This window comes from Vicugna pacos, chromosome 1, assembly GCF_048564905.1.
Source record: "Vicugna pacos chromosome 1, VicPac4, whole genome shotgun sequence".
In the NCBI taxonomy this organism is placed as follows: Eukaryota; Metazoa; Chordata; class Mammalia; order Artiodactyla; family Camelidae; genus Vicugna; species Vicugna pacos.
In genome coordinates, this window is record NC_132987.1 from 76,878,049 (window position 1) to 76,903,451 (window position 25,403).

The 25,403-nt window shown below is 33.7% G+C and overlaps 1 protein-coding gene and 1 long non-coding RNA gene across 5 annotated transcripts in view; one reads left to right on the forward strand and one right to left on the reverse strand.

Moving 5' to 3' along the window:
- CIP2A (cellular inhibitor of PP2A) overlaps positions 1-15,143 on the forward strand; it is a 31,773-nt gene extending 16,630 nt beyond the window's left edge. For 2 of the 3 annotated variants that reach the window (XM_006215914.4, XM_072965656.1), the window contains 9 exons: positions 1,181-1,299; positions 3,497-3,692; positions 4,170-4,244; positions 4,341-4,451; positions 7,327-7,523; positions 9,530-9,643; positions 10,013-10,095; positions 10,815-10,954; positions 11,984-15,143. In XM_006215914.4, the coding sequence (XP_006215976.1) occupies positions 1,181-1,299; positions 3,497-3,692; positions 4,170-4,244; positions 4,341-4,451; positions 7,327-7,523; positions 9,530-9,643; positions 10,013-10,095; positions 10,815-10,954; positions 11,984-12,154 (1,206 nt within the window). In that variant the 3' untranslated portion in view covers positions 12,155-15,143. The remainder of the gene's footprint in view (positions 1-1,180; positions 1,300-3,496; positions 3,693-4,169; positions 4,245-4,340; positions 4,452-7,326; positions 7,524-9,529; positions 9,644-10,012; positions 10,096-10,814; positions 10,955-11,983) is intronic. The other variant, XM_072965648.1, reaches the window with a different exon arrangement.
- On the reverse strand, positions 9,332-20,062 carry LOC140697675 (uncharacterized). 2 transcript variants are annotated; one of them, XR_012074882.1, is made up of 3 exons: positions 20,031-20,062; positions 11,510-11,587; positions 9,332-9,540 (listed from the first exon to the last, which is right to left on the reverse strand). It is a non-coding gene; the product is annotated as an uncharacterized lncRNA (long non-coding RNA). The 2 variants fall into 2 exon arrangements; XR_012074885.1 differs by having other exon boundaries at positions 11,510-11,584; positions 20,031-20,056.
- Between the last annotated feature and the right edge of the window lie 5,341 nt (positions 20,063-25,403).

Genomic DNA, 25,403 nt, shown 5'->3' on the forward strand with positions numbered 1-25,403 from the left:
ACTTGATTGTGGGTGATAATAAAATTAGAGAGGTGTGCAGAAAATAGCTTACATACAGATTTCAATGATAGTAGTACCTGAATAAGAGCTCTAGATGTTTACCTTGATATCCATAAAACTTGGCTTATAATAAATATTTAACCAACATGTGTGAATTAAGTTACTATAATAAGACAGTTGGCTCCAGTGCTTGTATAGACAGTGTAGAAGCCAGAACTGGAACCTTCGGTGGGGGCCACTAACACACTTTGAGAGAATAATTCTTAAGAGATGAGGTTCAAGTGGTGACTCCATCATCGCCTAGTGCAGACTTGAGAAAGTTATTTCACTTTTCTGAGTTCCAGTTTCCTTGACTATAAAGTAAAAATAATGATTCCCTCTCCATGGAAGGAGTTATGAAGACTTAGCATGGGGGTTTTGGAGACAGAGGCCAGCTTTTGTGGTTCTGTGGCATTAGATTTTACTTGAATACCTGTAAGATTCTTAGCATTGTCAAATATTGATAATTGTAAAGGATTTGTATTTTAATGTTTTTCTCTGTTAACAATTTAACTTTAAAATTGAGTCAAACTGATTTTATGTCAATAATTTTTTTTTCCAGAATAGATGATTTGGGCTTCCAGTACCAATGTAAAATATTTACTGACATGAAGGACTTATACTCTAGTTTTTTATTATTTTATTATATTTATATTTAATTTGTTTTATTCTCACTGAAGTCTTTTCTTGAGTTAACTTGAATTTTACTTTTATTTTTGACTTTAATTTGGAAATGATTAGCCATTTTTTCTTCTAGCCAGTTTTCTTTTAAATGATAGCTAGAAAAATAAAACAATAATTCAAAAAACATCAGTCAGTTGTGGATGGTATTTTAAATTAATCAAAATATCAGAGACATGATTTTTATAGGCAGGGGAGAATTCTACCATTGACCCACCAATGCCCAGCATGGCACAATAAAAGCATTTAAAACCTTTCCCAGATTTTTTAAAGCTAATATTAATATTGATTGTGTAGACAAGTATAACAAGGTAAAACTAATAAATATGTTAAAAAATCAGATAGAAACACTTTAGAATTTGCCTAGAATTATTTTATAATTTAGGCCTATTTACTTACCTTACTCTAAAAGCTATGACATTATTTATTCTTTTTATTTTCTGATTTCTGATTTGCTTAGGATCCTCGCCTGATTACTCCCTTGGCTTTTGCTTTAACATCAGATAATAGAGAAGAAGTGCAATCTGGATTGGGAATATTATTGGAAGCTGCTCCACTGCCAGATTTTCCTGCTTTAGTGTGAGTTATCATTTGCAATGTATCTCTTATGATACTGGGCTATCCTGTCATGTTTCTTGAGTAGTCCTCCACATAGATAGATTGGAAAATTAGTGGATTTAAGACTTCATTGTAATAGTAATTTTTCAAATGAAAAAAAAATGTTTCAATTAAAAAAAAATTTCATCCCCAACTCAGAAGACCAGATGTGTACTCCTTCAGGGAATAGCTAGACCCATCTGGGTGGTTAATTATGTTTATCCAGATGCTACACCTCTCTGTCTCAACACCTCTTTTTGTCATAGTAGCTTCTGGACTAAACTTATATCCTGCCAGTTTAGTTTCTCCATAGAAAGAGCTTTTCCTTCCCAGTTGTTTAAATGATAAGTCTAAGCATCACTTAGGAAGGGACCTTGGCAAATGCCAAGAATTCAGCTGTGAGAACCACATGGACTGAAACTTGGGATAGAGAGGGTGGGTTTCTAAAGAAAAATTATGTTACTATCAGAAGGTGGGATAGACTGGCCAGGCAGAATTATCTACTATACTCATCAATTTCAAACATTAAGAGAATATATGCAATTAGGCTTGAAAAAAAATCAGATTTTCAGGGCTCTCTGTAAACAAAATGGTTGACAAAATGTCTATTAGGTTTCTATTTTAATTTTAATAAGTTGAAGTGGCTTACATAAATGAATTTGCGTAAGTGGTTTGAATGAAGTGAGACAGTTGCCAAGTAGGTAAAACATTCCTGTGTGCCAGAGGTTAGCAAACTCTAGACAGTAGACAGCTTGTTTTTGTGAATAAAATTTTATTAGAACAAAGCCACACCCATTTATTTTTATATGGTCTGTATTGTCTATGTCTACATTCATAGTATGGCATTATGGCTAGGTAGTTGTAACAGAGACAGGATCCTCAAGCCTAAAATACTTAACTGCCCTGTCCTTTAAGAAAAAGTTTGCCAGCCTGTGCTGTTTCTATTAACTGACTGAGCAAACTCATGTTTTCAGAATTAATTTAAAGTCACAAATTAAGAAATGAAGAATTATCGAAAATAAGACCTAAAGACCATATGATCAAAATTCCTTTCATTTTATCATATTTTTTAATAAGTAAATGTATAGATAGGGAGCTTCTCAAGTTACAAGTAGAAGTCTGTGAAGCTGCTTCATTTTGTGGTAGCTTGCTTCCTTCAACGTGGTAATCTGACATGAAGCAAAACCTCCACCTTTCAGAGTGGAAAGTTTCAGTTTCACTGGAAGTGGGAGTCTCATCCTATGTGTCTGAATGTGTGGCCTTCCAATTATTTCACTGTATCTGCCATCCCTCCCTGTCTGTCTTGTGTCCTATAATTTTCTCTTTGGATGCTATCTCAGATGTCCACTTATGTCTGTTTTATTTATGTCCATTTATGTACTTATTTACATTATCTTAGTTTACTAAGATGAATTTATATACTGGATGGGTAGGTGGGTTTTTTTTTAGTGTGTTTGTTTTATTTAAACATTAACAGACATCTGGTGAGGGCTAGCTATGTGCCAGGACCTCTTCTAGGCATTTTGAATACTGCAGTAAGTTAGACAGGAGGCCTTCCATCATGAGGTTTAAATTTTAGTTGGGAGACAAGTTTAAAAAAAAATAATAAGTTTCATAATGCACATGTCCCTACAGGTGCAGGCCTCTGAGGAAGTGAATTTGAACTGAGACCTGATGATAAGAAGGAGCCATTGCTATGCAGATCTAGTGGGAAGAGTGTTCTAGGTACAGGAATAGCTTGTATAAAGGCCCTGAGGCAGGAACAAGATAAATGTAAAGGGCAAAATGGAAGTCAGGTTGGTGAGAACATACTGAGTGAGAAAGGAGAAAGGTGAAGGTAAAGGCCAGGTGATGTTGGCCAGAAGGATGTTCTTGCCACTAACAGTAACTTTGTATTTAATTTTTATAAACAATCCACACTCACAGACTAGTTTCTAGTGCCTCCAAACCAGAGGCGGAGTTGTCATTATAAAGGGTTGTGAGTGTAAAAGAGTTTCCTCTGGCAAATTTAGGATATTTCCCCAAATCCTGCTTCATCATAGATTCTGAGGTTGTTTCAGAAATATTTGAAGACTTATGTCCCCAGAAAGACCTATTCTAAATAAATCTCTGGTTCTGTATAAACTCTGTTTTTCCCTCTATTTTTATATAATTTTTAAAATTTTTGATTCCCATTCAGACTTGGAGAAAGTATAGCAGCAAACAATGCCTATCGACAACAGGAAACAGAACATATGCCCAGAAGAATGCCTTTGCAGTCATTAAATCACAGTTTTCCAACATCAGTAAAATGTTTAACTCCTCCGCTTTTGAAAGAGAGAGTTCCTGGATTGAACATTGAGGAATTAATAGAGAAACTTCAATCTGGAGTGGTGGTGAGTGTTAAATAGCCATTATAAGTGGGATTCTCCCTGGTACATACCAACTAAATATCAGCCCTCATTATAACATTTATTTAAACAACTTTAGATGCAGATTTGATCATTGAAACCTTATCTTTTAATATAAAAAGTAACAATATTCTGGAAAGTGTGGAAAGAAAGAAAAAGTCAGCCATGAAATTCCAATATTTTAACAGAGCTATCATTCTTCCCCTAGTACTCCCCAGCCAGCCTACCATCCCACCACCCCCAACTTAAGAAATACGCTTTAAATTCCCACAAGCATATCTACCCAGATATTCTCCTGCAATAGCCAGGTTAGTGAAATGTTTGTGATCCACCTATATCAATATGACACTCATTTTTTTCCTTTGTTACTAAGTTTTAATGATTTAGTTTCATAGTTGGCATTTTTTTTAATTTGGTTGAGTGATAACACAATTTCTGATTTTCTGCTCTATTAAAACCTAGGTAAAGGATCAAATTAATGATGTGAGAATATCTGACATAATGGATGTATATGAAATGAAACTAACCACATTAGCCGTGAGTACAAGCTTGTTTTAATTAATGTGTAACAATTAAGCTTTAATAGATTGTTTTCTGGTAAATGATGAAGATTAATGGTATGTTTTCTTATAGTCCAAAGAAAGCAGGCTGCAAGATCTCTTGGAAGCAAAAGCTCTGGCCCTTGCACAGGCTGATAGACTGATCGCTCAGTATCGCTGTCAGAGAACTCAAGCTGAGACAGAGGTTTGTACAATATAAAGACATGTCTGATTAGAAGAAAAATAGATGAAGTAAATAAAACATATGCAAAATATTAGTTCTATCTTTTGTACTCTGATTGAAGTAAATTGTCCTTAGCATTTGACACAATTCCTCCCTTTGTCTGGAAACCCCATCCCCTTTAATTTTGGTTACACTATTATCTTCTGATTTTTTTTTCTACCTTAATGGATATTCTTTTCTTATATCCTATATAGGCTTCTTTTTTTTCTACTCACTCTTTAGATGTTGGGTTTTCCAGGGTTATGTTCTCTTATTTAAGAGATTCACAGTTTCAATCATTATTGGAATGTTAATGCCCCCAATTTTGTATGCTGGGTTCAGATCCTTTTTCTTAAGCACTAAATGCCTCGTGATAGCTCCATTTAAATATACAGTGAACTCTTCAAACTAAGTGAACAAATACTGAGCTTATGACCCTCTCCTTTTTAAAATTTATTCTGTCTTGTATAGTCCTCTGCTCTTCTTAGAGTTTTCCAAACAAGAAACCTGCAAATCACAGTTTACCCTCTATAATTAGTCATTTACCAAGTTCAGTGGATTGTGCCTTCTAAATATTACTTTTTTCTGCCATATCTCTGTTCTTACCCCTGTTTGCTACAGCCAAATCCTTTTCATGTTTCACATGAATCACAGCAAAGCCTCTACTTAGTCTTCCTACCATTAGTGCTCTCTTACTACCGTCTACATACAGTCAAAAGCATCTCTCTTCTTTATTTGGTCCTACCCTCCCTTCTTCTTCCACAATTATCCCTGAGGCATTTGCTCCTGTGCTGAATATCCTTCAGTGTCTCACTATTTAGCCCAGAAGACAGTTTAAATTCCTTAGAACTTACTGCACAAGGATTCTAACTACTTCTCATTGTACATCTCTTTGCACTTCTTTGCTTTCTCTGCAGTCAGACATATTAGATTGCTCTGCAATTTCTGAAACTTGATGTACTCTTATGTTTTCCTGTCCTTACACTTGCTCTTTCATGTCCGGAATACCTTTTCCTCTTTCTCTGCCTAACTTCTAATAATCCTTCAGATTTTAGTTTTCATACCTTCGTTTCCCAGGAAGTTTTCTCTGGTCGTCTCCTTACCACAATTTTGGTGATCCTCTATGTATTTACCCTGTGCTTCCCTCTTTATAATACTTCTCATACCATGTGAAAATTATATGACCCCCACCTTCATCCTTGATGTTACTGGAGAGGAAAATTTTTCCTCTACCCTTCTAGGTTTTTCTGGCTGGCCTAATAATTAAATTGACAATGAGACAGGTTAACAGGAGAAAAGCCAAGTTCTAAGAATATAAGGTCCAAAGGTCAGTCAGGCAATGGAGACGCTATTTTGAGCTAAGGAGAAGGGAGCAGGGTTCTGGGACTTCAAAAGGGAGGAAGATAATTCACAGGGAGATAGGAAGAGCAGATGTTTGGTAAACAGATGTTTGCTGGGCAGTGTGAAAACAGTGACACAGAGAGTAATTTTAACAAACAAGACTATGCCAGGTTCCTCTCTGTCTACCACTCCTAGTTCATGTCATACTGTAGTTATCTGGTGTAGCTCCCTTCCTGGAATAGTCCCCTATCTAAATTCTTTGGGGCAGTTAGGGGGAGGGTCAAAGGTACTTCCTGCGTCTTTTACACCTTGATTATTTTCAGCTTAAAATAATCTGTGTGCCAAAGTAGCACATTTTGGGGTGATAGATTTTGCTCCCCTACCATGTCAGACTATTTCTGTGTCTTCAGGCCCTAACACAGTGCTTGGCACATGGCAGATGCTCAGTTTGGCATTGTGCTATGTATATAATATATGCCTTATGAGTGATAACTTTCTGCAGTAATATGAAATTCTCAGCAGATACAGATGGAATCTAGGCAACTTGATTTCATTTGTAATGATTTATAATATAATCCTTTGACTTTTAAAAGAGGCATTACAATCAATGACAAAATACCTTTTAAATATTTTCAGAGTAAATGTATTCTAAAAAGTATAAATAAACATAATCATTTTCCCCCTTTTTTTCTTGTCCTAACATGAATTTTTATCTTGAGTGATGGTGTGTTGAATTTATCATGAATTGCAATAAAGAAAATTAGAGATAGTAAAATAATATTTTTCCTCTCCCTTCTCAAAGCATTGGACATGTCTTTTATCTTACTGAAGAATTTAATGTTGTATCCATTTTACTGGATAGGCTTCTTCTAAAAATAACACTAAATAATTGGATATTACTGCTTTTTTACAGACTCTGTCATAAAAACAGGGATTTAGGTTTTCATGACATTTTCAAAATAACTATTTTTTGTCTAAAGAGAGGGGAAAGTCTACTTCTCATTCTAGTTACTTTCCTGCTGCTTTAATGTTTCATGTCACAGATACTTTCATATTAAATCTAGGTTGTGTTCCCTGATTGTGTTAGCTTAATTTTTAAGTGTGTGCTTAAGCATCTGTGATGTAGTTAACATCTTCTTCTTAATTTTTATCTGATATGGGAAAACTGATGTGTGCAGACTTCATGGTTTAGTGTTGATGGCTAGCCCCAAAGACCATACCCTTTTAATTGAGCACTGTATCTGGAGCTACCTTCGTGTTATGATTATGTTCATTTCCATGAATCTGGTCATCCCAAGATTGCTTTGGTAGAACAGTATACTAATTTAAAAACTGTAACAGTGTCAGATTTATTAGAAGCAGTTAAGTAATAATAAGTATATATGACTAACATAATAAGTTTAATTAACCCAGTAGATGCTTGCCTACTAGATATTTAGTAAATATTTTAAGTTGTAGAAACAGAGCATATTATATAAATGATAGTGGAAGAGTCTCTTACTGCATTTTCTCTTAGGCACGGACACTTGCTGGTATGTTGAGAGACGTTGAGAGAAAAAACGAAGAGCTTGGTGTGTTGCTGAAGTCACAGCAGGTTGAATCGGAAAGAGCCCAGAGTGATATTGAGCATCTCTTTCAACATAATAGGAAGTTAGAGTCTGTGGCTGAAGAACATGAAGTACTGACAAAATCCTACATGGAACTTCTTCAGAGGTAAATTAATAAAGTAAAAGTTACTGCATAGGGTTAAAATCTAGAGTGAACCGACAGCATTTCTTTTCTGTGTCCCTAAAATCCTTGTGTGAATGTTCATGTATTCTGATAATTCTATTGTAAGGTAAGTAGTTAATAAGAAGCTTATGTCAGTCATAGTGAAATGAAGTACTGCTTACTCAGACTCAGGATCACAGTTGGAAACGGAATACAGATCTCTCTTCCTGGTTGACTCTACTTTCGTTTATTCAGTCATTAGTCATCTGGGGTGTTAGCGCCACAAGGACAAATTCCATCTGTTTTGTTCACTGACAAATCCCTAGGGCCTAGAACAGTGCTTGATACATGGTTAGGCACTCCATAAATAATTGTTGAATGACCTTAGTTGTCAGAATTCATATTAGGTTGAACGATACGAATTAGCATTTCTGTAAATCAAAAATGGTTGAATAATTAACAGTTCTCATATCATTCAGCCAAATAACATAGAAATTTGGGTGTTAGTATCTAACTCATCTCTTAATTTGTCCTTTAATGTCCTTGAACATAGTTTGCTTATATGTATGACCACATCTGCAGAATAAATTCTTATGGGTTGAATTGCTGATTTAAAGGGTATGTGCTTTTAAATTTTTGATAGATTGCCAAGTTTCCCTCCAAAAAGGCTATGCCAATTTATACACCTCTTGACAAAGTGTGAGACTGATCATTTTTCCCTCCCTTGTCAAACTTTTTTATCTTTTAGGCCAGTTTTAAAATATATGAATTATAAGGAGGACCAGGAACAGTTGTATATTTTCTACCAAACAATAGAAATAAAAACACTCTAATTAACTTGTTTCTTATTTTTCTTTATACTTTAAGATTGGTTAAGATTTGAAAAAAATGTTCTTCTTTCTGTGGTATTAATATAGAGATGTAAAATTTTTAACTTTGCAAGATCTCTGCTTATTTTGTTTGCCTATCAATAAAAATGAAAGGTGGAAAATGTATAGCATCTGGAAAGTTTGTGAGGACAAGGTGATTTCTAAACAGGATATTTTCCCCCAAGAACAACTTTTTCCAAAGTCTGATTATTTGAGGCAGCCCTGAAAAAGTGGATTGTTAGTTTTAAGTCAGGCTGTAAGAGAAATGAGGCAGTGGTCCAAGAGAAATATGGACTTCCTAGGACCTGCTTATGTTCCAGATAGTAATTGAGGAGCCCAGAAATAAAACTGCCTTGAGGGGGCCAGGTGGATAACAAATGAATGAAGCTGGCTTGGGAAGGTCATTTGTAATGATAGGAACTTTGTAAAGGCATTAAATTCAGAATTTTAAAAACTCTGTGTGGGACAAATAAAACACTTGGCTGGCCAAATTTGGCCAGTGCCACTAGTTTGTTTATCTTTGTACTCAGTGAAGTAAAAAGGATATTTTATGTTTTTAAGATAATTGGGTGTCAAAGTATCACTTTGGAAAGGATTTTTTGTTTAGTTTGCAGGTAAAATAAGCAGGACTATTAGATGCAGACTTTGAAGAGGCAAGAAAAACAAAATCCTCAACCACTTAATTCATTAGTTTGACATTTTTAATTAAACATGTATTATGCCCAAGAGGCTAGTGATGATAGGTGTAAGTTTTATCTTTTTTCAAGACCTCATTCTTTTACAGAAGTTGTTTCAATTTCTGGACTTAACTATAAAGATTGAAGCATGTATTTTATAGCAAATTGTGTAATGCAATGTTATCTGTAAATAAAGCTCTATATCCATAAATATGTAGGTAATGCCCCACACATTTCCATTTCATAGTAATTTTTACCTCCTCAGTCAGCCAGAACATATGTATCTTTATTGTCTTTTAGAGTTACTCTGTTTATGTCCTGTTTGTTCATATAACATTCCTCCTCTTCCATGCAGCTTATGAAATTTGGTCAGAAGAAATAGTAAAGAAGACACTCTGAGTTTCTTTTCTCTATTCTCTGTTTTCCTTCATAAAAATACCAACTCATCTCCTTGTCTTTTCAGGAACGAAACTGCTGAAAAGAAGAACAAAGATTTACGCATCACATGTGATTCTCTGAATAAACAAATTGAGACAGTGAAAAAGTTGAATGAGTCACTCAAGCAACAAAATGAAAAGTAAAATCTCTAGTTGTCTACTCTAATTATTTTGTGTTTTTCAAAAACAAAATGATTCAGTTTACTAAGAACATTGTTTTTTTTTTTAATTTTTTTGACTGAAGTATAGTCAGTTTACAGTGTTACGTCGATTCAAAAAGATACATGCACCCTAAGTTCATAGCAGCACTATTTACAAAAGCCAAGACATATAACATTGCTTTTTGTAGATAAAATTAATAGAATTATCACTGTTTTAGATATAAAGTACATATTTGGCAGAATCAAAGGGTAACTACTATTCTTATGAATTTCCTCTTAAACTACTTGTTGGGAAGAAAAATGATACAGTTCATTTATGTTTTCTTCTACTTTTTTTTATAACTTTAGAACTATTGCTCAATTAATAGAGAAAGAAGAACAGAGAAAAGAAGTACAGAATCAACTAATAGACAGAGAATGTAAACTAGCAAGTAAGTAGCTTATTTAATAAACTGTATTTTAACACATCTTGTGCTGGAAGAAAATCAAAGCATGAGTGGCTTTTAGTATTCTTGTTCATTATGTTCTATTCTCATTTTTTCAAACCTTAAATCACATCTTAAATAGCTCTCCTTTTCCTGCCATAACATTTCACAAAGCAGTTTAGTTAGATTGATCAAATTGAAAAAATAATACATTTTTTTTTGAAATCTGAATTATATGGAATGATTACCCTATCTAAAATTAAAAAAAAAAATTAAAGGAACATACAGCAGGTGGCAGTGCTAGGTAGCTTTTAGTTACTAGCTTCTTAATGGTAGTAATGCTGAAATGATCATCAAAAACATTAACTCACTTCCCTTAGAGCACAGACATCTACCTATATAATTTTTCATAGTTTTGCCCTTTCTTTTTTCATCCTTAAATCTGAGGATATCTTTTCCCTTCATTACTATATATCATATTTACAACAAGGGAAGAGGGAAAGACATGGAGATTTGGCATTTTCTATAGAATACTGGCATAGGGGGAAGAGTTTCTTGATGGTTTTTTTAATTCATCAAGTACTGTAAAACTTTTATTTCCAGCAAGATACTGCTTCTTCTTTGTAGTTGTCTTTCTTTTGTTCTTATAATAGCTTCTAAACCTTTTCAGGGTAATGTCAGTATAGGACCTTTGAATATATAGCTGACTGTTTGTCTGTTTTAAGACCTAGAACAAAAAATAAAAGTACAAGAGGAAAAGATTAAAGTCCTACAAAGAGAAAGGGAAGATAAAGAAGAAACCATTGATGTCCTTAGAAAAGAATTAAATAGAACAGAACAAATAAGAAAAGAACTGAGCATTAAGGTAAGAATCTGTTGCATTCTCATTTGCAGTGAAATTAAAAAGTCTTATTTTGTGAAAAAGGTGAATTTGGATAAATTTATGTTGTTTCTTAAGTAATTTTGTTTAGGAGATAATAGAATCTAAGAGTGATTTGACAGTTGTTTGTTATGAGGGCTCTCTCACACTGTGAAAACTTGTATTTCCTAAAATTGTTACATATTAATTAAATGTGTGCTGTGTTCCAGCACTTGCTGCTTTCAAGGGGGCAAAGAATACAAAGGGGTTCCCAGTTCTTGATGTCACATACAAATGGCTACCTGTATGTATGTATACAGCTGCAACTCTCTGCTTGTAGGGATGGTGATAATAGTAATAGTACTTCATATTTGTTTGGAACTTTATAATTTGCAAAGGATCTCCTTGAAATATTTTATTAATCTTCTTTACTTTAACAAATATGTTAATATATAAGTATTAAGTATTAAAAAATATTTTCATCCTACAAATGAAACTGAGTCTTGGGTTAAGTTACTTGCTCAAGGTTAGTCACATAGCTAAGTGAAAAAGTTGACTTACATAATCTGAATCTAAGTCCAGTGATCTGTCTACATTATCATGCTTGCTTCGGTGTGGTAGCTATGAATAGACCATCTACTACCAGGAAGACAAGAACAGACCAAGATTAAAAGGTGAAAAACTACAGAGCATAAGTGACAGAAGAGGCATAACATTTACAGATTTCCTGTTTCTGCTTTAATGTGGTTATCTTAACAGTATTTCTACATAGTAATTTGTAGTAATTTCTGCAAAATTTCAGCTGCTAGCATTGACTTAAAAATACGAATGTTTCTTCCCAATTTGTATTGTTCAAGATTACTTAAAGTTACCACATAATTGTTGACTAAGTTATAGCACATATGTATGTCTTTTGATACGATTGTCTTACAAACAAAAAATAAGGACATCTTTAAGTGTGTTTCTGTGAAGAGAAAACATGTTGTTTATTTGTTTTGTTCAATTTCTTCCCCTACTTCCACCCCTCGTCCTTAGGCTTCCTCCCTAGAGGTTCAAAAGGCCCAATTAGAAGGTCGTTTGGAAGAGAAAGAGTCGCTGGTGAAACTTCAGCAAGAGGAATTGAACAAACACTCTCATATGATAGCAATGATCCACAGTTTAAGTGGTGGAAAAATAAGTCCAGAAACTGTGAATCTCAGCATATAGACATAATGTATTTATCTACTGGGAAGGTGGGGCAAGGAAGGTAATTTGTGACTCCAAAACAATAGCAAAGTATTATCTAATGACTAATTTAGTAAAGAACCTGATCTGACACATGTTTTTACTTGGTCTTAAAGTTTTACTTTCTGTTTCTGGATTTTATTGCTTAAAGCTTTCTTTGGTTCTTACTTTGGAATATTCTTCTTAACCTCCATTATTGTTTTTTCTGAAGGTTTTTCCTTTTCCTTAATTGTTTTCCACTCTCTTCTGCTTGTTATATTTATTCTCATTATGATTAGATTTTAAAACAGACATCAGTAATTTATTTTTCTTGCCAGTTTTACTGAGATATAATTGACAGACATCATGAAACGATGACTGCAACAGGTTTAGTGAACATCCATCATCTCACATAGATACAACATTGAAGAAATAGAAAAAACAAATGTTTCCTGGTGATGAGAACTCTTAGGATTTACTCTGTTAACAACTTCCATATTATAAGGCAAAGCAGTGTTAATAATATTTAACATGTACCTTACATCTCTGGTATGTATTTATCTTATGACTGGAAGTATGTACCTTTTGACTACCTTCATTTGAGTCCACTACCCTCACTCAGTGAATTTAAGATAACTTTATTACTGCATTTAAAATGTAGTAAGATACATGATATAGATTCTAAACTTTTTAAAAATGCAATGAATATTTACAGAAATGGTGTATAAAAATTAGAAAACAGCTCGTGTTAAGTGACTACATTGTCACATAAAAAACTATAACCTGTAGAATTATTTATGGATAGCTTCAGTTTTACTCTCTGAAATGTTGCACATTGACCTACCCTTATCATTTTTAATTAATTATGATTTTATAATTTACATACAGATAGCTTGGATTCTACCCTTGCTACATATTGAGAAACATATTTGTTGTTAATTTTGATGTGAATTTCATTTAATATAGTCTTTCATTTAAATAGCTTTCAATTAGGCCATTGAATTTTAAAGCATAAGTTAAATATCCTCATTCATGTATTAAATACAAGGGAATTTTTCAGGATTCTTTATTGAATCGAATGTTCTAAGCAGTAGTTAAAAAGTTTTCATACTAATGCTTTAGTTGATTTTATTGCTATACTCTGACAACCATTGGCTGTACTTGGTGCTTTCTTCACTATTTGTATCTCTCTTTGACTTAAGCAAACCTTAGATTTACTTCTGTTTTTCAACCGTATATCTAAATTTATATTTAGAAATTAAACATAAATATATTTTCATAATTCACTAATTATATTAAATATCAGATAATGGTTTTATGTATTTGTATACATTTTGTGCAGACTTTTTAAAAAAGCATTATGCTGTGTAGCATTTTAAATTGATACTCATTCTTTAAGGGGTACATTCTATTTCTCTTTTGAAACTGCATGCATTTTCAATTTAATATGAAAATGTTTAAATGGATAGATGTGACTGAAGAGCAAAAGGCTCTGTAAAAATAAAAACCAACAAGTTCTGTAAAATAAATAAATGGACCAAAAAGCTCTAGGGAAAATCAAGCTCACTTTATAATTTAGACATCTCAAGACACTGAGCCCAGCTCAGTGCTGCCCAATAGAACTTTTTTGTGATGATGGAAGTGTTCTGTATTTACATTCTCCAATACCAAAGCCTTTAGCCACATGTGACTATTGGGCACTTAAAATGTGGCTAGTACAATGGAAGAACTGAATTTTTAATTTTGTTTAATTTGAATTGCCATCCTACTGGACAGTGCAGATCTAGTCCATTCTTGCAAGTGTGCATTTATTTAACCCATTCAGTATGCCTATTCTTAAAGACCTATATAAGCAGAGAGTCTGTATATGTTTCAGCCTTTTTTTAAGTAACAATCATTTTAACCTGTTAATCCTAATCTCCTCTCTGAAGAGGAAGAATTATATTTCAGCTTTAAAGGTGAGTACTAATCATCACTCTTCTTCACATTTTTTTTCCTAGTCTTTCTGTCTCTTGTAGCATCTTTCATATTGTTCCTATTGTTTTTCTTGACCTTACTACATTGGGCATTGGGTACTTTGTTTTGTTTTGTTTTTGGTTCCATGTACCTCAGATTAAAAACGAGTATATGTGTATATGTGTGTGTATTTTTTTCTTCTTTTTAAAAGTATTTTAAGCAAGTTTGAGCCACTACCATAAGTCAGGGCTTTATAAGTGATTTCTATGTGTGTGCACCCATTTCCTAATGGAGAGAAAAAACTAAGTAAATGCTTCATTATATTAGAATTGTTCAAATTCTCTAAAAATTTTGCGATGAAGAGTTTGAATTCAAATATATGTTAACACAGTTCCTTATATCATTTGCATTTGCTTTCCTTAAAATTTGGGTAATTGGAGTTTATACTAAACTGCCATCTATTTAATGTCAGGGCAAAAAAATACTCATTAAAACTTAATGCTGTATTTGGGGGGAAATTGTCAGATTAATTACCTTTCAGCTTTATTTATGTTATAAAGAGTAGTTATTTACATTAAGGATATAATGAGATTGTCTTGAATAGGGACTATAAGTTAAATGAAAATGTGCCTGAATTTCAACTTCTACTTGAAGCTTATTCATATATGTTACAGGTACCTCTAATCAAGGTGTATTTCCTAAAAAACACATGACCTTATTTTACTTTGGTTTTTTTTTTCTTTTCCTCTTTTCAGTTATGAATTGTATTTACAACTTTGTTTTTGACTTACCTACTGTTAGACAATACACATGTTCTGTTTGTGACTTAATTCTTTTGCAGGAATCAGCAAACATTTTCTGTAAAGGACCAGGTAGTAAATATTTCAGGCTTCGTGAGACTTAACAGTCTCTCCTACAACTACTCATCTCTGCAATTGTAGCATGAAAGCAGCTATCCACAGTATGTAAATAAATGGGCAGGGCCATGTTCCAATCAAATTTTATTTACAAAAACAATTAAAGCTTTGCTGTTAAATGTTGTATCTTATTACTGATTAATTTGACCCTTTTACCATTAAGAAATATATCTCTTTATCTTTGGTAATCTTTGTCTTGTCATCTATTTTATTTGATATTTATATAGCTACTCTAACCTTTATGCTTTCTTTTGGCCTGGTATATCTTTTTTTTTTTTAACAGTTTACTTTTATCCTGTGTCTTTGTTTATAAAGTGCGTAACTTGTGGATAGTATGTTGTTTGGGGTCTTGCTTTTTTTTTTTTTAAACCTATTTTTGACAAGTAAGTCCTTAACTTTCACAGTTCACTTGGAGTTAGTATTGCACTACTTAATGTAAAATGTAGAAACCTTACAACTCTGTGGGTCCTTTTATCCTCTCCTTATCCTTTATGCTTAAGCATTATTGACCCCCAAAGCAATATTTGATTTTTTTGCTTTAAAACAATTATACAGAAATGCCTTTCAACACCATACTGTATTTACCTATTTGCACACAATAATACACACAAAGTGGTGTCTTCAATGTAACATTACTTGTTTTTTCCCTTTGGAAATAATAAGTAACTTATGGGAAGATACTACAAATACACTGTTTCTTCCAACTTTCACTCAATGGTTTTAGTGTCCATTGAGATTCTCGCTTGAATCTGTCATTACTCTGATGGTTGTCAAATGGTTATTTTCTTCCACTTTTTTAATGGAAGTATACTGAATATTTTCTTAATATTATGATATACTGGGAATAGCAATTGAAATTGCATTATTACATTGTCGACAAAATTTAAATATAGTGCTTACAGTTTTATAACTCATAGAGTATGTACTTTTTTGTGTGCATATTCTCACAAGCCAAGAATTTGGGATTTGTTTTCTGTAGTTCAAGAGAATAAATAATATGTATGTTAAGCATATTGAATATTTTTTTAAACCACAGGGCCTTTTTGATATTATTTTCCTTCCCAGACCCCCTAATTTGAGAATTGTTCATTTAGGTCTTAAGATTCTATTTTAGTCACTTGCCTTGACTCTCTCAGTGATCTCCAGTAAATACTAAATGCATATTACCCATAATGATAAATAAATCTTTTGGGTTAAGAAACTATTTTCAGCATTCAGTGAGCTTACACTCAAGATAATAAATTTTTAAAAAAGAATTAAAATGAACAAATAAACAACATGACCTATACCTTTGAAAGGTAGATGGTTTATTTAATTTTTATAATATAGATAATGAGCCTGATAAGCATTTGAAATTATATGCCTCTGTAATCCATAAATTGAGAGGAAACATTATAAAAATAAAAAAATCATGAGTTCTTTTGAATCTGCAAATTGTTTTAAAATCACATAGTCTTACTCTACTTAGCATTTTGTAGCTAACTGACTTCCTTCCTATTGTGCAAAAAGGCCTGTTTTGTCTATGCTTGTGTTTATCAAAGCATTTCAAAAATACCCTAGAGAAAACTTAATTATCACCATGAATGAAGAGGTACCATAATTCACAGAACCCAGCTCTTTTGCACATTGAGCTACAAATAGCCCTTCAAAACGGAATTAAATGTGAGGAGCAGAAATGGGTATCTTTTTTCCCAATTAAATGCACTGTTTTAGTTATCTAATTCCCCAAGGACCTAGCATTCATATGTTCTTGGTCTTTCAAAAAACATAGATAATCCTAGGATACATAGCAAAGGGCTTTTTTATCCAGCCAGTGCTGCATAAGAGAATGACATTTTCAAAGTCAATAGAGTAGACTAAGTTACAGTTTCATTATGTTATTAAAAACTGATATTTCACTAAGTAGCTGAGCATTTGGCAGGAATTTAGTAGTGAACATGATTCTGCCTCTCAGTTACATTATCTACACTCCTATTCCAAGAGTTATATTTCATCTCACTTAGCCAAAAGATACAGTGCATTAGAGTAGTCTCATGCTTTTCTCGAACTTCAAATAAAAAGGCTTACGACTAGCCCTTGGAAAAGACAACATAGTTATGTTCAGTTTGACAGGGTTTTTCTTTACCCACAAATAAAGACTAGTATTTACTACAGACTAATTTGTGTAAAACTAACAGTAATCAGCATGTTAGAACTGGATTTTTAAAGAACAGTGAGCCCAGACCCTTTGAGTTTCACAAAGATACTTAATACTGCATTTTATATTGCATTTTCAGAAAAGAGGCCCAATGATTCAAACACAAACTGATATGTGATTAAAGAACATGTATTATGGGCAGTTTCACCTCTGGAAATTTATCTTAAGGAAATAAGGATATGTACTAAGATTTAGGTACAGTAATATTATTGCAGTGTTTATTGTGGCACAAAATTGGAGACAGTCCATGTGTACAGTCAGAGGAGATTAATCAATCATGTGTAAGTACAGTCATTCAATAGAATAATGTGTAACCTTTTTAAAAAGATACTGAAATATTTACATGGAAAGAGGTTCCTATTGTGTTAAGTGGAGGAAGCAGGAAGCCACTGATTCACTTATCTGCATATCGCTAAGATATATAGGTATGTATAAATATGTAGGTATACATACGTTTATTCTAAATGGTGAACAGTGGTTGCCTCTGAGTAATGAAATTAAGTTTGAATTTGTTGTTTACTTCTAAAATTTTTAAATAAGTGTTACTTTAATGTTTTAAAACCATGTTTCAAAATACAAGTTTTGTAACCACATCTAAATTTAACTTCTGGGTCTACCTAAGGAAAGTGTCATCTGTAAAATGAGGATAATATGTACTTTATAGTATTGTTACATTTTAAAATATACAAATAAAGGTCATGGCATTTAGTAGTTTTTCAGGAAATGTTTATCTAAACCCTTTTAGAAGAATGGAATAGAAACCTTTAGTTCCTTTGTCCATAGTTTCTAAGTTCTCCTCAAACCTGTGGGCTGTTGTAAAAAGTAAAATTAATGGTAAAGATTCTCCTTTTTCAAAATTAGTGCAGGGTTAGTACTAGAAGTTAAATCAAAGTATTCTTGTCTACAGCTAGGATAACAATTTTATTGACTAAAGCTAGTCTAGGTTGCTCTTCTACTTAATTTACTTCTATTATAGCTGTTCTTAGCAGTATTAAGGTAAACATTTTTCTCTTTGAAAGAAGTATCTTTTCATACTTGAAATTAGCCCTCAATGATGTCACAGCCTTTTCCAACTGATGAATATATTTACTAAATTCATTGTGAATTTGTACATTGTTATTTAATTTCCTGGAAGAGAGGATGAAGGAAAGACATAGTTGAGAAAAGTCTGCCAAATTTTAGTAACAAAATAACACGTCTAGGATTTGGAATCTGTTATATCCCTAGCTCTTTTGACAGACTTACTGATGCTAAAAGAAAATAAGCTTTAAAAAGATACTTGTTTACTTAAGCCACGTATGTGTAATAGCCTCACTGATTTTCCACTTAATGTAAATTAGTTTATTCTATGTTAATATTTCTATGTAGAAATGTCATTTTCATATTAATATTAGCCTCTTTAAAGAAGTCCAAACATGTTTAGGGCCATGTATCCTAAAGAAAAGATTTATGCATTGTGTTTACAGAGATAATGAAAATATAAGCCTTTAGTTGTACTATCAAGGAAGAGTTACAAGAATATTGGAAATTTGTATAGTATTAAGAGGAGAGATAACATAGTAATACATGTTTGAAACCGGCTGTGTAGAAATACTAAGAGAATAAGCAAGGTCACCCTGAGCCATTTAGTCTGAGTGGCATTTCCTGCAAATACCCTTGAGCTTAGACTGATTGAAGCCATGACTTGAACTGCTGCTGTCTTTGAGCTACTAATCTGAATGAAAGACTCAAGGTATTGATGTTGTGGATTGACCTAGGTAGTAAAATGTCTCATTTTCTATGATGCCTGGGTGGGTACTTAACTTCTGATCATTCTGCGAATATTTCCAGGAGCCGTGTTTCTTTGTATGGTTAGTTCAATGCTGATTTCATATTAATCAAATGTACTGTGGACAATAGTAGCACCTTAGTTTTAACAACTGTGAGTGAGATTCTCTATTTGAGGAAGGAGTGGGGGAAATAAATAGATTATGTAAGCACATAGTACAAAATTTAAGAAAAGATACTTCGACTTCCAGTTTCCGCTTCAAACATGTAAAGAGCTTGGAAGTTGTCTTTCCCACACTCACGAGAAAAAAGCTGAATGAATGGAAAAAAATCAGTATTTTTTTCTTAGATTCATCAGAGGATTGAGGTCACAGGACTAACCACCACCTCAAAACTGGAGAGACAAACACTACAGAGAATATAGATCAACTTATCTACAGCGAAAGTGTGGTAGGAACACTTAATAACTTTGATTAATTGCTGGAGGCTGTACAGGTGAACATGCTTGAGAGTTATAAACTCCTGGGAACCCCATACTTTTAACATGTTCCTGAGTTTTACTTCTGGGACCCCCACCAGGTTCTCATGTAAAGATCAGAGGAAACTCCTCCCATGTTTGGCCAGGTGGAGAAGGAAAGTAATCCTTTTGAAATAAGCCCCGGACATTTTCTATAACAAAGTTCTATCTAACAAGGAAAAACTCCCTGGAGCCTTATCAGACTTGGGGGAAGGATAATTACCTAACTCTTGCCCCTTTTAGCCTTCAGGTCTCACCTAAGGGAGAAACAAAGCTGAGAAGCACTTATAACAGTTATATCCCAGGGCCACAGGCCCACTAAATCAAAGAGTGGTCATCACTACTGATCCTGTGAATATGAAAAGATAGTGAAGGAATATTATGAGCATCTCTGTGCCTACAAATTTAATGACTTAGATGAAATGGGCCCATTTCTTGAAAGACACACGCTACTAAAATTCACACAGGAGAAAAGGATACTATGAATAGCACTGTATCAAAGAAATTAAAGCAATAATTACTAACCTTCCAAAACAGCATCAGACCAAGATGGTTTCACTGGTGAATTCTACTAAACATTTAAGAGAAATGACACAAATTCTCTACATTCCCTTCCAGAATATAGAAGCATTATCATTCTATGAGGCCATCATTACCCTAAGACTAAAACCAACAAGTAAGGAAGGAAAACTATAGATCAACATCTCATGAACATAGATCAGGCATACATTGGATATATCGCAAGTTCTGTTCCAGACCACTGCTAATAAAGCAAATATAACAGTAAAGTGAGTCACTAATTTTTTGGCTTTCCAGTGCATATAAAAGTTACATTTATACCCTAGTATGTGTGCAATAGCATTATGTCTAAAAAATGTACATAATTTAAAAATAGAAAACAAAAAACAAATTTTAATACTAACAGCAAAGATCACAGATCACCAAAAAAATACAATAATGGAAAAGTTTGAAATATTGTGAGAATTATCAAAATGTTACATAGAGGCACAAAGTGAGCAAATGCTGTTGGAAAAATAGTGCTGATAGAATTGCTCAAAGCATGGTTGCCACAAACCAATTTGTCCAAAAATGCAGCATCTGGGAAGTGCAATAAAGTGAAAAAATAAAATCCTGCACAAAAATCCTCAACAAAAATTAGCAAATTGAATCCAATAATGTTTTAAAAGAATCATAAGCCACAACCAAAGATGATTTAATAAACTGTTACATCCGTTACAATGGAATATTATTCAGCAATAAAAAGAAATGAGATCTCAAGCCATGAAAAGACATGGAGGAAACTTAAATGCATATTACCAAGTGAAAGAAGCCAGTCTGAAAGTCTACATAGTGTATGATTCTGAAAAATTAATAAACAAATTGCAATTAAAATACAGTTGAGAGGCCAGAATGGGGAGTGCTCATACCCTATGACAACAGCAGAGCCCAACAGTTCTTTCTGGCCAACAGCTCAACCAATCAGAAGCCATGGACTCTTTGTTTACTATAGCCCTCCCAATTTTCTTTTCCTTTCTGTAAAAGAGCTCCTTTACTGTGGGGACTTGTATGTGTCTCACCATAGCAAACCAGAAATTGTAACTCTTTATTGATCCCAAATAAACCAATTTTTGTTAGGTAAATAACTGGTAGTCTTTTCTGGGTCACAATTTCAACCACATGACGTACTGCAAAAGTGAAAACTATAGCAACAGTAAACAGCAGTGTTTGCCAGAGCTGGGGGTGTGAATAGCTGAGAGGATTGATAAAAAGGTGGAGCATAGGAACTTTTTAGTGCAGTGAAACGATCTGTATGATACTGCAATAGTGGGTACATGACATTCACTTGTCAAAATAATTCCATGAAACTGCAACACAGAGTGAACCTTAATGTAAACTGTAAATTATGGTTATATCAGTATTGGTGCATTAATTGTAATAAATATACCACACTTATGCATGGTGTAAATGTACCATGAGGTAGGTAAGTATATGAACTCTACCTGCATAATTATTCTCTACGTCTAAAACTATACTAAAAATATATTATTTTTTAAATGTAAAAAGAAAATAGATACATGGTTATCCCTTTTACGCACTTCTCTTAGCCATCTGTTCCCCACCACAGAGATGTTCATTTGTTACCAGTTTCTTTATGTAGTCTTAAAGAAAGTTACAGTACATACAAACATGTATATGCATATGCATGTTTTTGGTGGGTTACAGAAGTGAAAATGTTCTATACATATCGTTCTATACCTTCCCTTTCTCACCATGCAATATCTAGGAAAATGTTCCAGGGTATCAGCACACAGCTTCTTGATCTTTTTGACAATTTCATAATATTTCACTGATAGATATGCTATTGTTACTCAACTCATATTAGTGAATAGAAATTATTTTTCATCTTTTACTGTAATGAAGACTGATATTAATATCTTTATACAAATGTCATTTGAAGCAGAATTACTCGGTCCAGATGTACGTGCACTTAAAAATATCCCATCGGTAATGTTTGTTTCCCCACATCCTCATCATTTTATTGTAATCAAACATCAGTTATTCTGGTATTAAACTTTTTATGACTGTCATACATGTAAAAATTACTTTATTTTTGTTTCATTTTCTGTGAACTGCTTAATCCCTTTCCAGTTTTTCTCTTGGGTTATCCATCATTTCCTTATCAGATTGCAGGCAATGTTTAGTAAGTAAATTTTCCAACTACCTATGATTAAAAATTGCAAATATTTTCCCCAGATAGTTTTCTGACTTTTGTTTATGATGTATTTTTTCTATGAAGATTTTTTTTTAATTTTAACCTTTTCTTATTTTTACTTTGCAGCTTGAAAATGTTTTAGTATTTAATGGAGCTAATCTCTCATTTTTTATTTAAGAATTTTCCTGAATATACTTGTTCATTAGTTTTTTCCATGTTATTTTAGAATCATCTTGTTTATTTAAAAATTTTTTTGACTTTTTATTTGAATAATGTTAGATTTACAGATTACTTAGAATTGACATCTCTATAATGTTAAGTCAATTCTTCTGAAACATGATATGCCTTTCCATGGATTCAAGTCTTTTACCTTCCATAATATTTTATTTGTATATAGTTTTGTACGTTGTTAAATTTTAACTTTTTGTCACCTTTTCATCCATTATATTTTCTGAGTAAATATATGGGTATATACATTAAAGCTGTTGATTTCTGTAAGCAGTTTTATATTTTGTATCCAAACTATTACTGAATTGACCTTAAAAGAATCCAAGAGAACCTCCTACAATATTATGTTAACATTTTACCATTAAGTATGATTTATTTGGGTTTTTTCAGAAATACTTTATGAAATTAAAGAAGTTTCTGTTTTTAGTTTAAAAGAATTTAAATGTTTTACCAAATGCTTTCTCTGCAAGGGATATACGTAGGATGGGCTTCTCTATTCCCACTGATGCAGCAGAAATTGAGCTTCCTGTTCCTGCAAACTTAGGCTCTGCTGGATTTGAGTTGCTGGTTCCCAGAGTAAAATTCTTATAAGAGGTACAATAAATGTTCTTTTAAACTGGAATTTGAGATGAACACCTGGTCCTACGAGCTTCTAATGCCAGTAGACCACCAGGAAAAGAAGGGGTTACTGTACTGGCTGAGATGAATGATCCTGCACAATACATGATGGAGACAGGGAGGACGATGACTGGGATACAGGAGAGCCTCCGAGGGGCCTCAGTACTTCTATGTCTGTGACAAAATTAGTGGAAAATTGCATATACTGCTAGTGACTCCAGACTTTTAAGAGTGACAGTTTGCATTGCCCCTGTAAGCCACAACCTGTGGCTAGCTGAAGTGTTTACTAAAAGCAAAGAGGTACGGGATAAATAGTGCTAGAGGGAAGACAGAAATGCTGGCAATGACCACATGTTCAGTTACAAAAGCAGGGACTGTAGTAGCTATGAGTACTTCACTGCACCTTTGAAATGAATGTATGTATTTTCTTTCTATTTCAGTTTTTTTTCTTTGGTCTTCTCCCACCTTCCATTTCTCTGTTATAACCTTAGATGTGTTAAGAGTGGTTAACCTTATAGTCTGTATTTAGATTACAGGATATCAAAGGGGTGGTGTGATTCATCTCAAAGAAGAATGGACATCACCCGTGACTGAGGTGACATGGAACTCTGTGTCCTCTGGGAAGAGGGTGAGGTTTGGTTTGTCCAGGCATAGTTGAATCAATGTAAGGAAAATTTTTCTGTTGTCTTTATTTGTAAGTTAAGTATGGCTGGAAGTATATTTCCCAGAACCCTTTCTTAAACTTTAGGATTAGAGTTAGTCCATAGAGAAACTACTGAAGATTTGGAATGCAGAGACAAAACAACTGTTGTTACCTTCTGAAGGTTTCCATGGTTAGGTGTGGTGAGAGAAAGATGTGAAGAAACCAGGGGATCCAAGTTACCTTCACTATCTCTGCTCTGGGTGCAGCTCATCTTCCCACTGGCCAGTCCTGCTGAGCCCAGCCCCCAGGCTCACCAGCACACCTGGAGGCAGCAGCTTCCTGTAGACATCACCAGCTTTCCACCACGGTCTCCTTTTGGCAACTGCCTAGATTCTCTTTCAAGCTTCCAACTTGCTTCAGTGTCTCAGGTGGTTGGCTAGGAGCTTGTCTGATCCACCAGCTTGCCCTTTGATGGGGACCATCTTCTGCAATTATTCCTCTTATTCCTACAATAATCCCCTATTCCATGATACTCTACTTTCCTGATGGAACCCTGACAATTACACTCATATTCCTTTCGATTTTTGTGAATTATCTCTGATCCTTCCAATGTTTTTATTTTATTTTATTAGATATTATTCATGTATTCCTCATAGGCTGAAGGTTGCAGAGTTAGGTCTCCTGTGATTTTACTGTCTTTGTTAGAGGTTTGGAGGAGTTGTCATGCACCCTCCCTTGTCTCTGGGTTATATTCAATTAAGAACAAATAAAAACAGTAAGCAGGAGTCAAATACAGATTTAGCATCATAATGGAAAAGCTGAATTTCAGATGTCACCCACCCCTTCCCTCCTTCTCTTCCTGTCTTGCACATGCAAGTGTCTTCTAACGCTATTTGTTGAGGCAACAAAAACAGCAAAGGAAATGTCATTATGCATATAAATAACCCTTGCCAACTATTCTGAATTGGGAGGGGGAGGCTCATGGCTCTTGATGCTTTTGTCAGGTTTGGATGCGTTCTCTCTGTCCAGCTTATTAACTATAAGACTATCTAAAAAGTCTACTCATTCATATTTTTTCTCAGCATGCTTACCCTAGTTACAAAAAACAACAACAAAAAACATCCAGTACCTTTCTACTGGGCTCTCACATTGTTAGTACCTTAGACAGTGGTTCTCAAATGTGAGAGTCCATCAAAATCACCTGGAGGGCTTGTTAAACTACAAAGTGCTGGGACCATGAGACCCATTTCCAGTTTCTGATCCAGAAGGTCTGGGATAGGTCTAAGAATTTCCGTTTCTAACATGTTCTCAGGTTATGCTAACGGTACTGATCTGGGGACCATACTTTGAAATTTACTGTTTTACAGTATAAATGCTGTGTTGTCTTCTTCCACACTTATTTTGAGATAATAGACCCCAGTTGATGTCAGGTGCCATGAGGAGCCATATTATGTTAAATTTTGATAAAGTAGAAATGCTGAAGTGACTCAAATGTCAGGAGCACATTATCAAAAGTTGCCATCTCAAAAAGAAAATAGTGAAGTTTTCTCTTACCTTGGTTTGAAGATTTCTTGTACAAACCTCTTTAACAATTTGTAAAGAGAATAATTAATAATCAATATTTCTTACCATGTGACTTTGATAAAAATTAAGAGAAAAAATTAAACCAGTGTCTAGTTTAATAATAATTAAATAC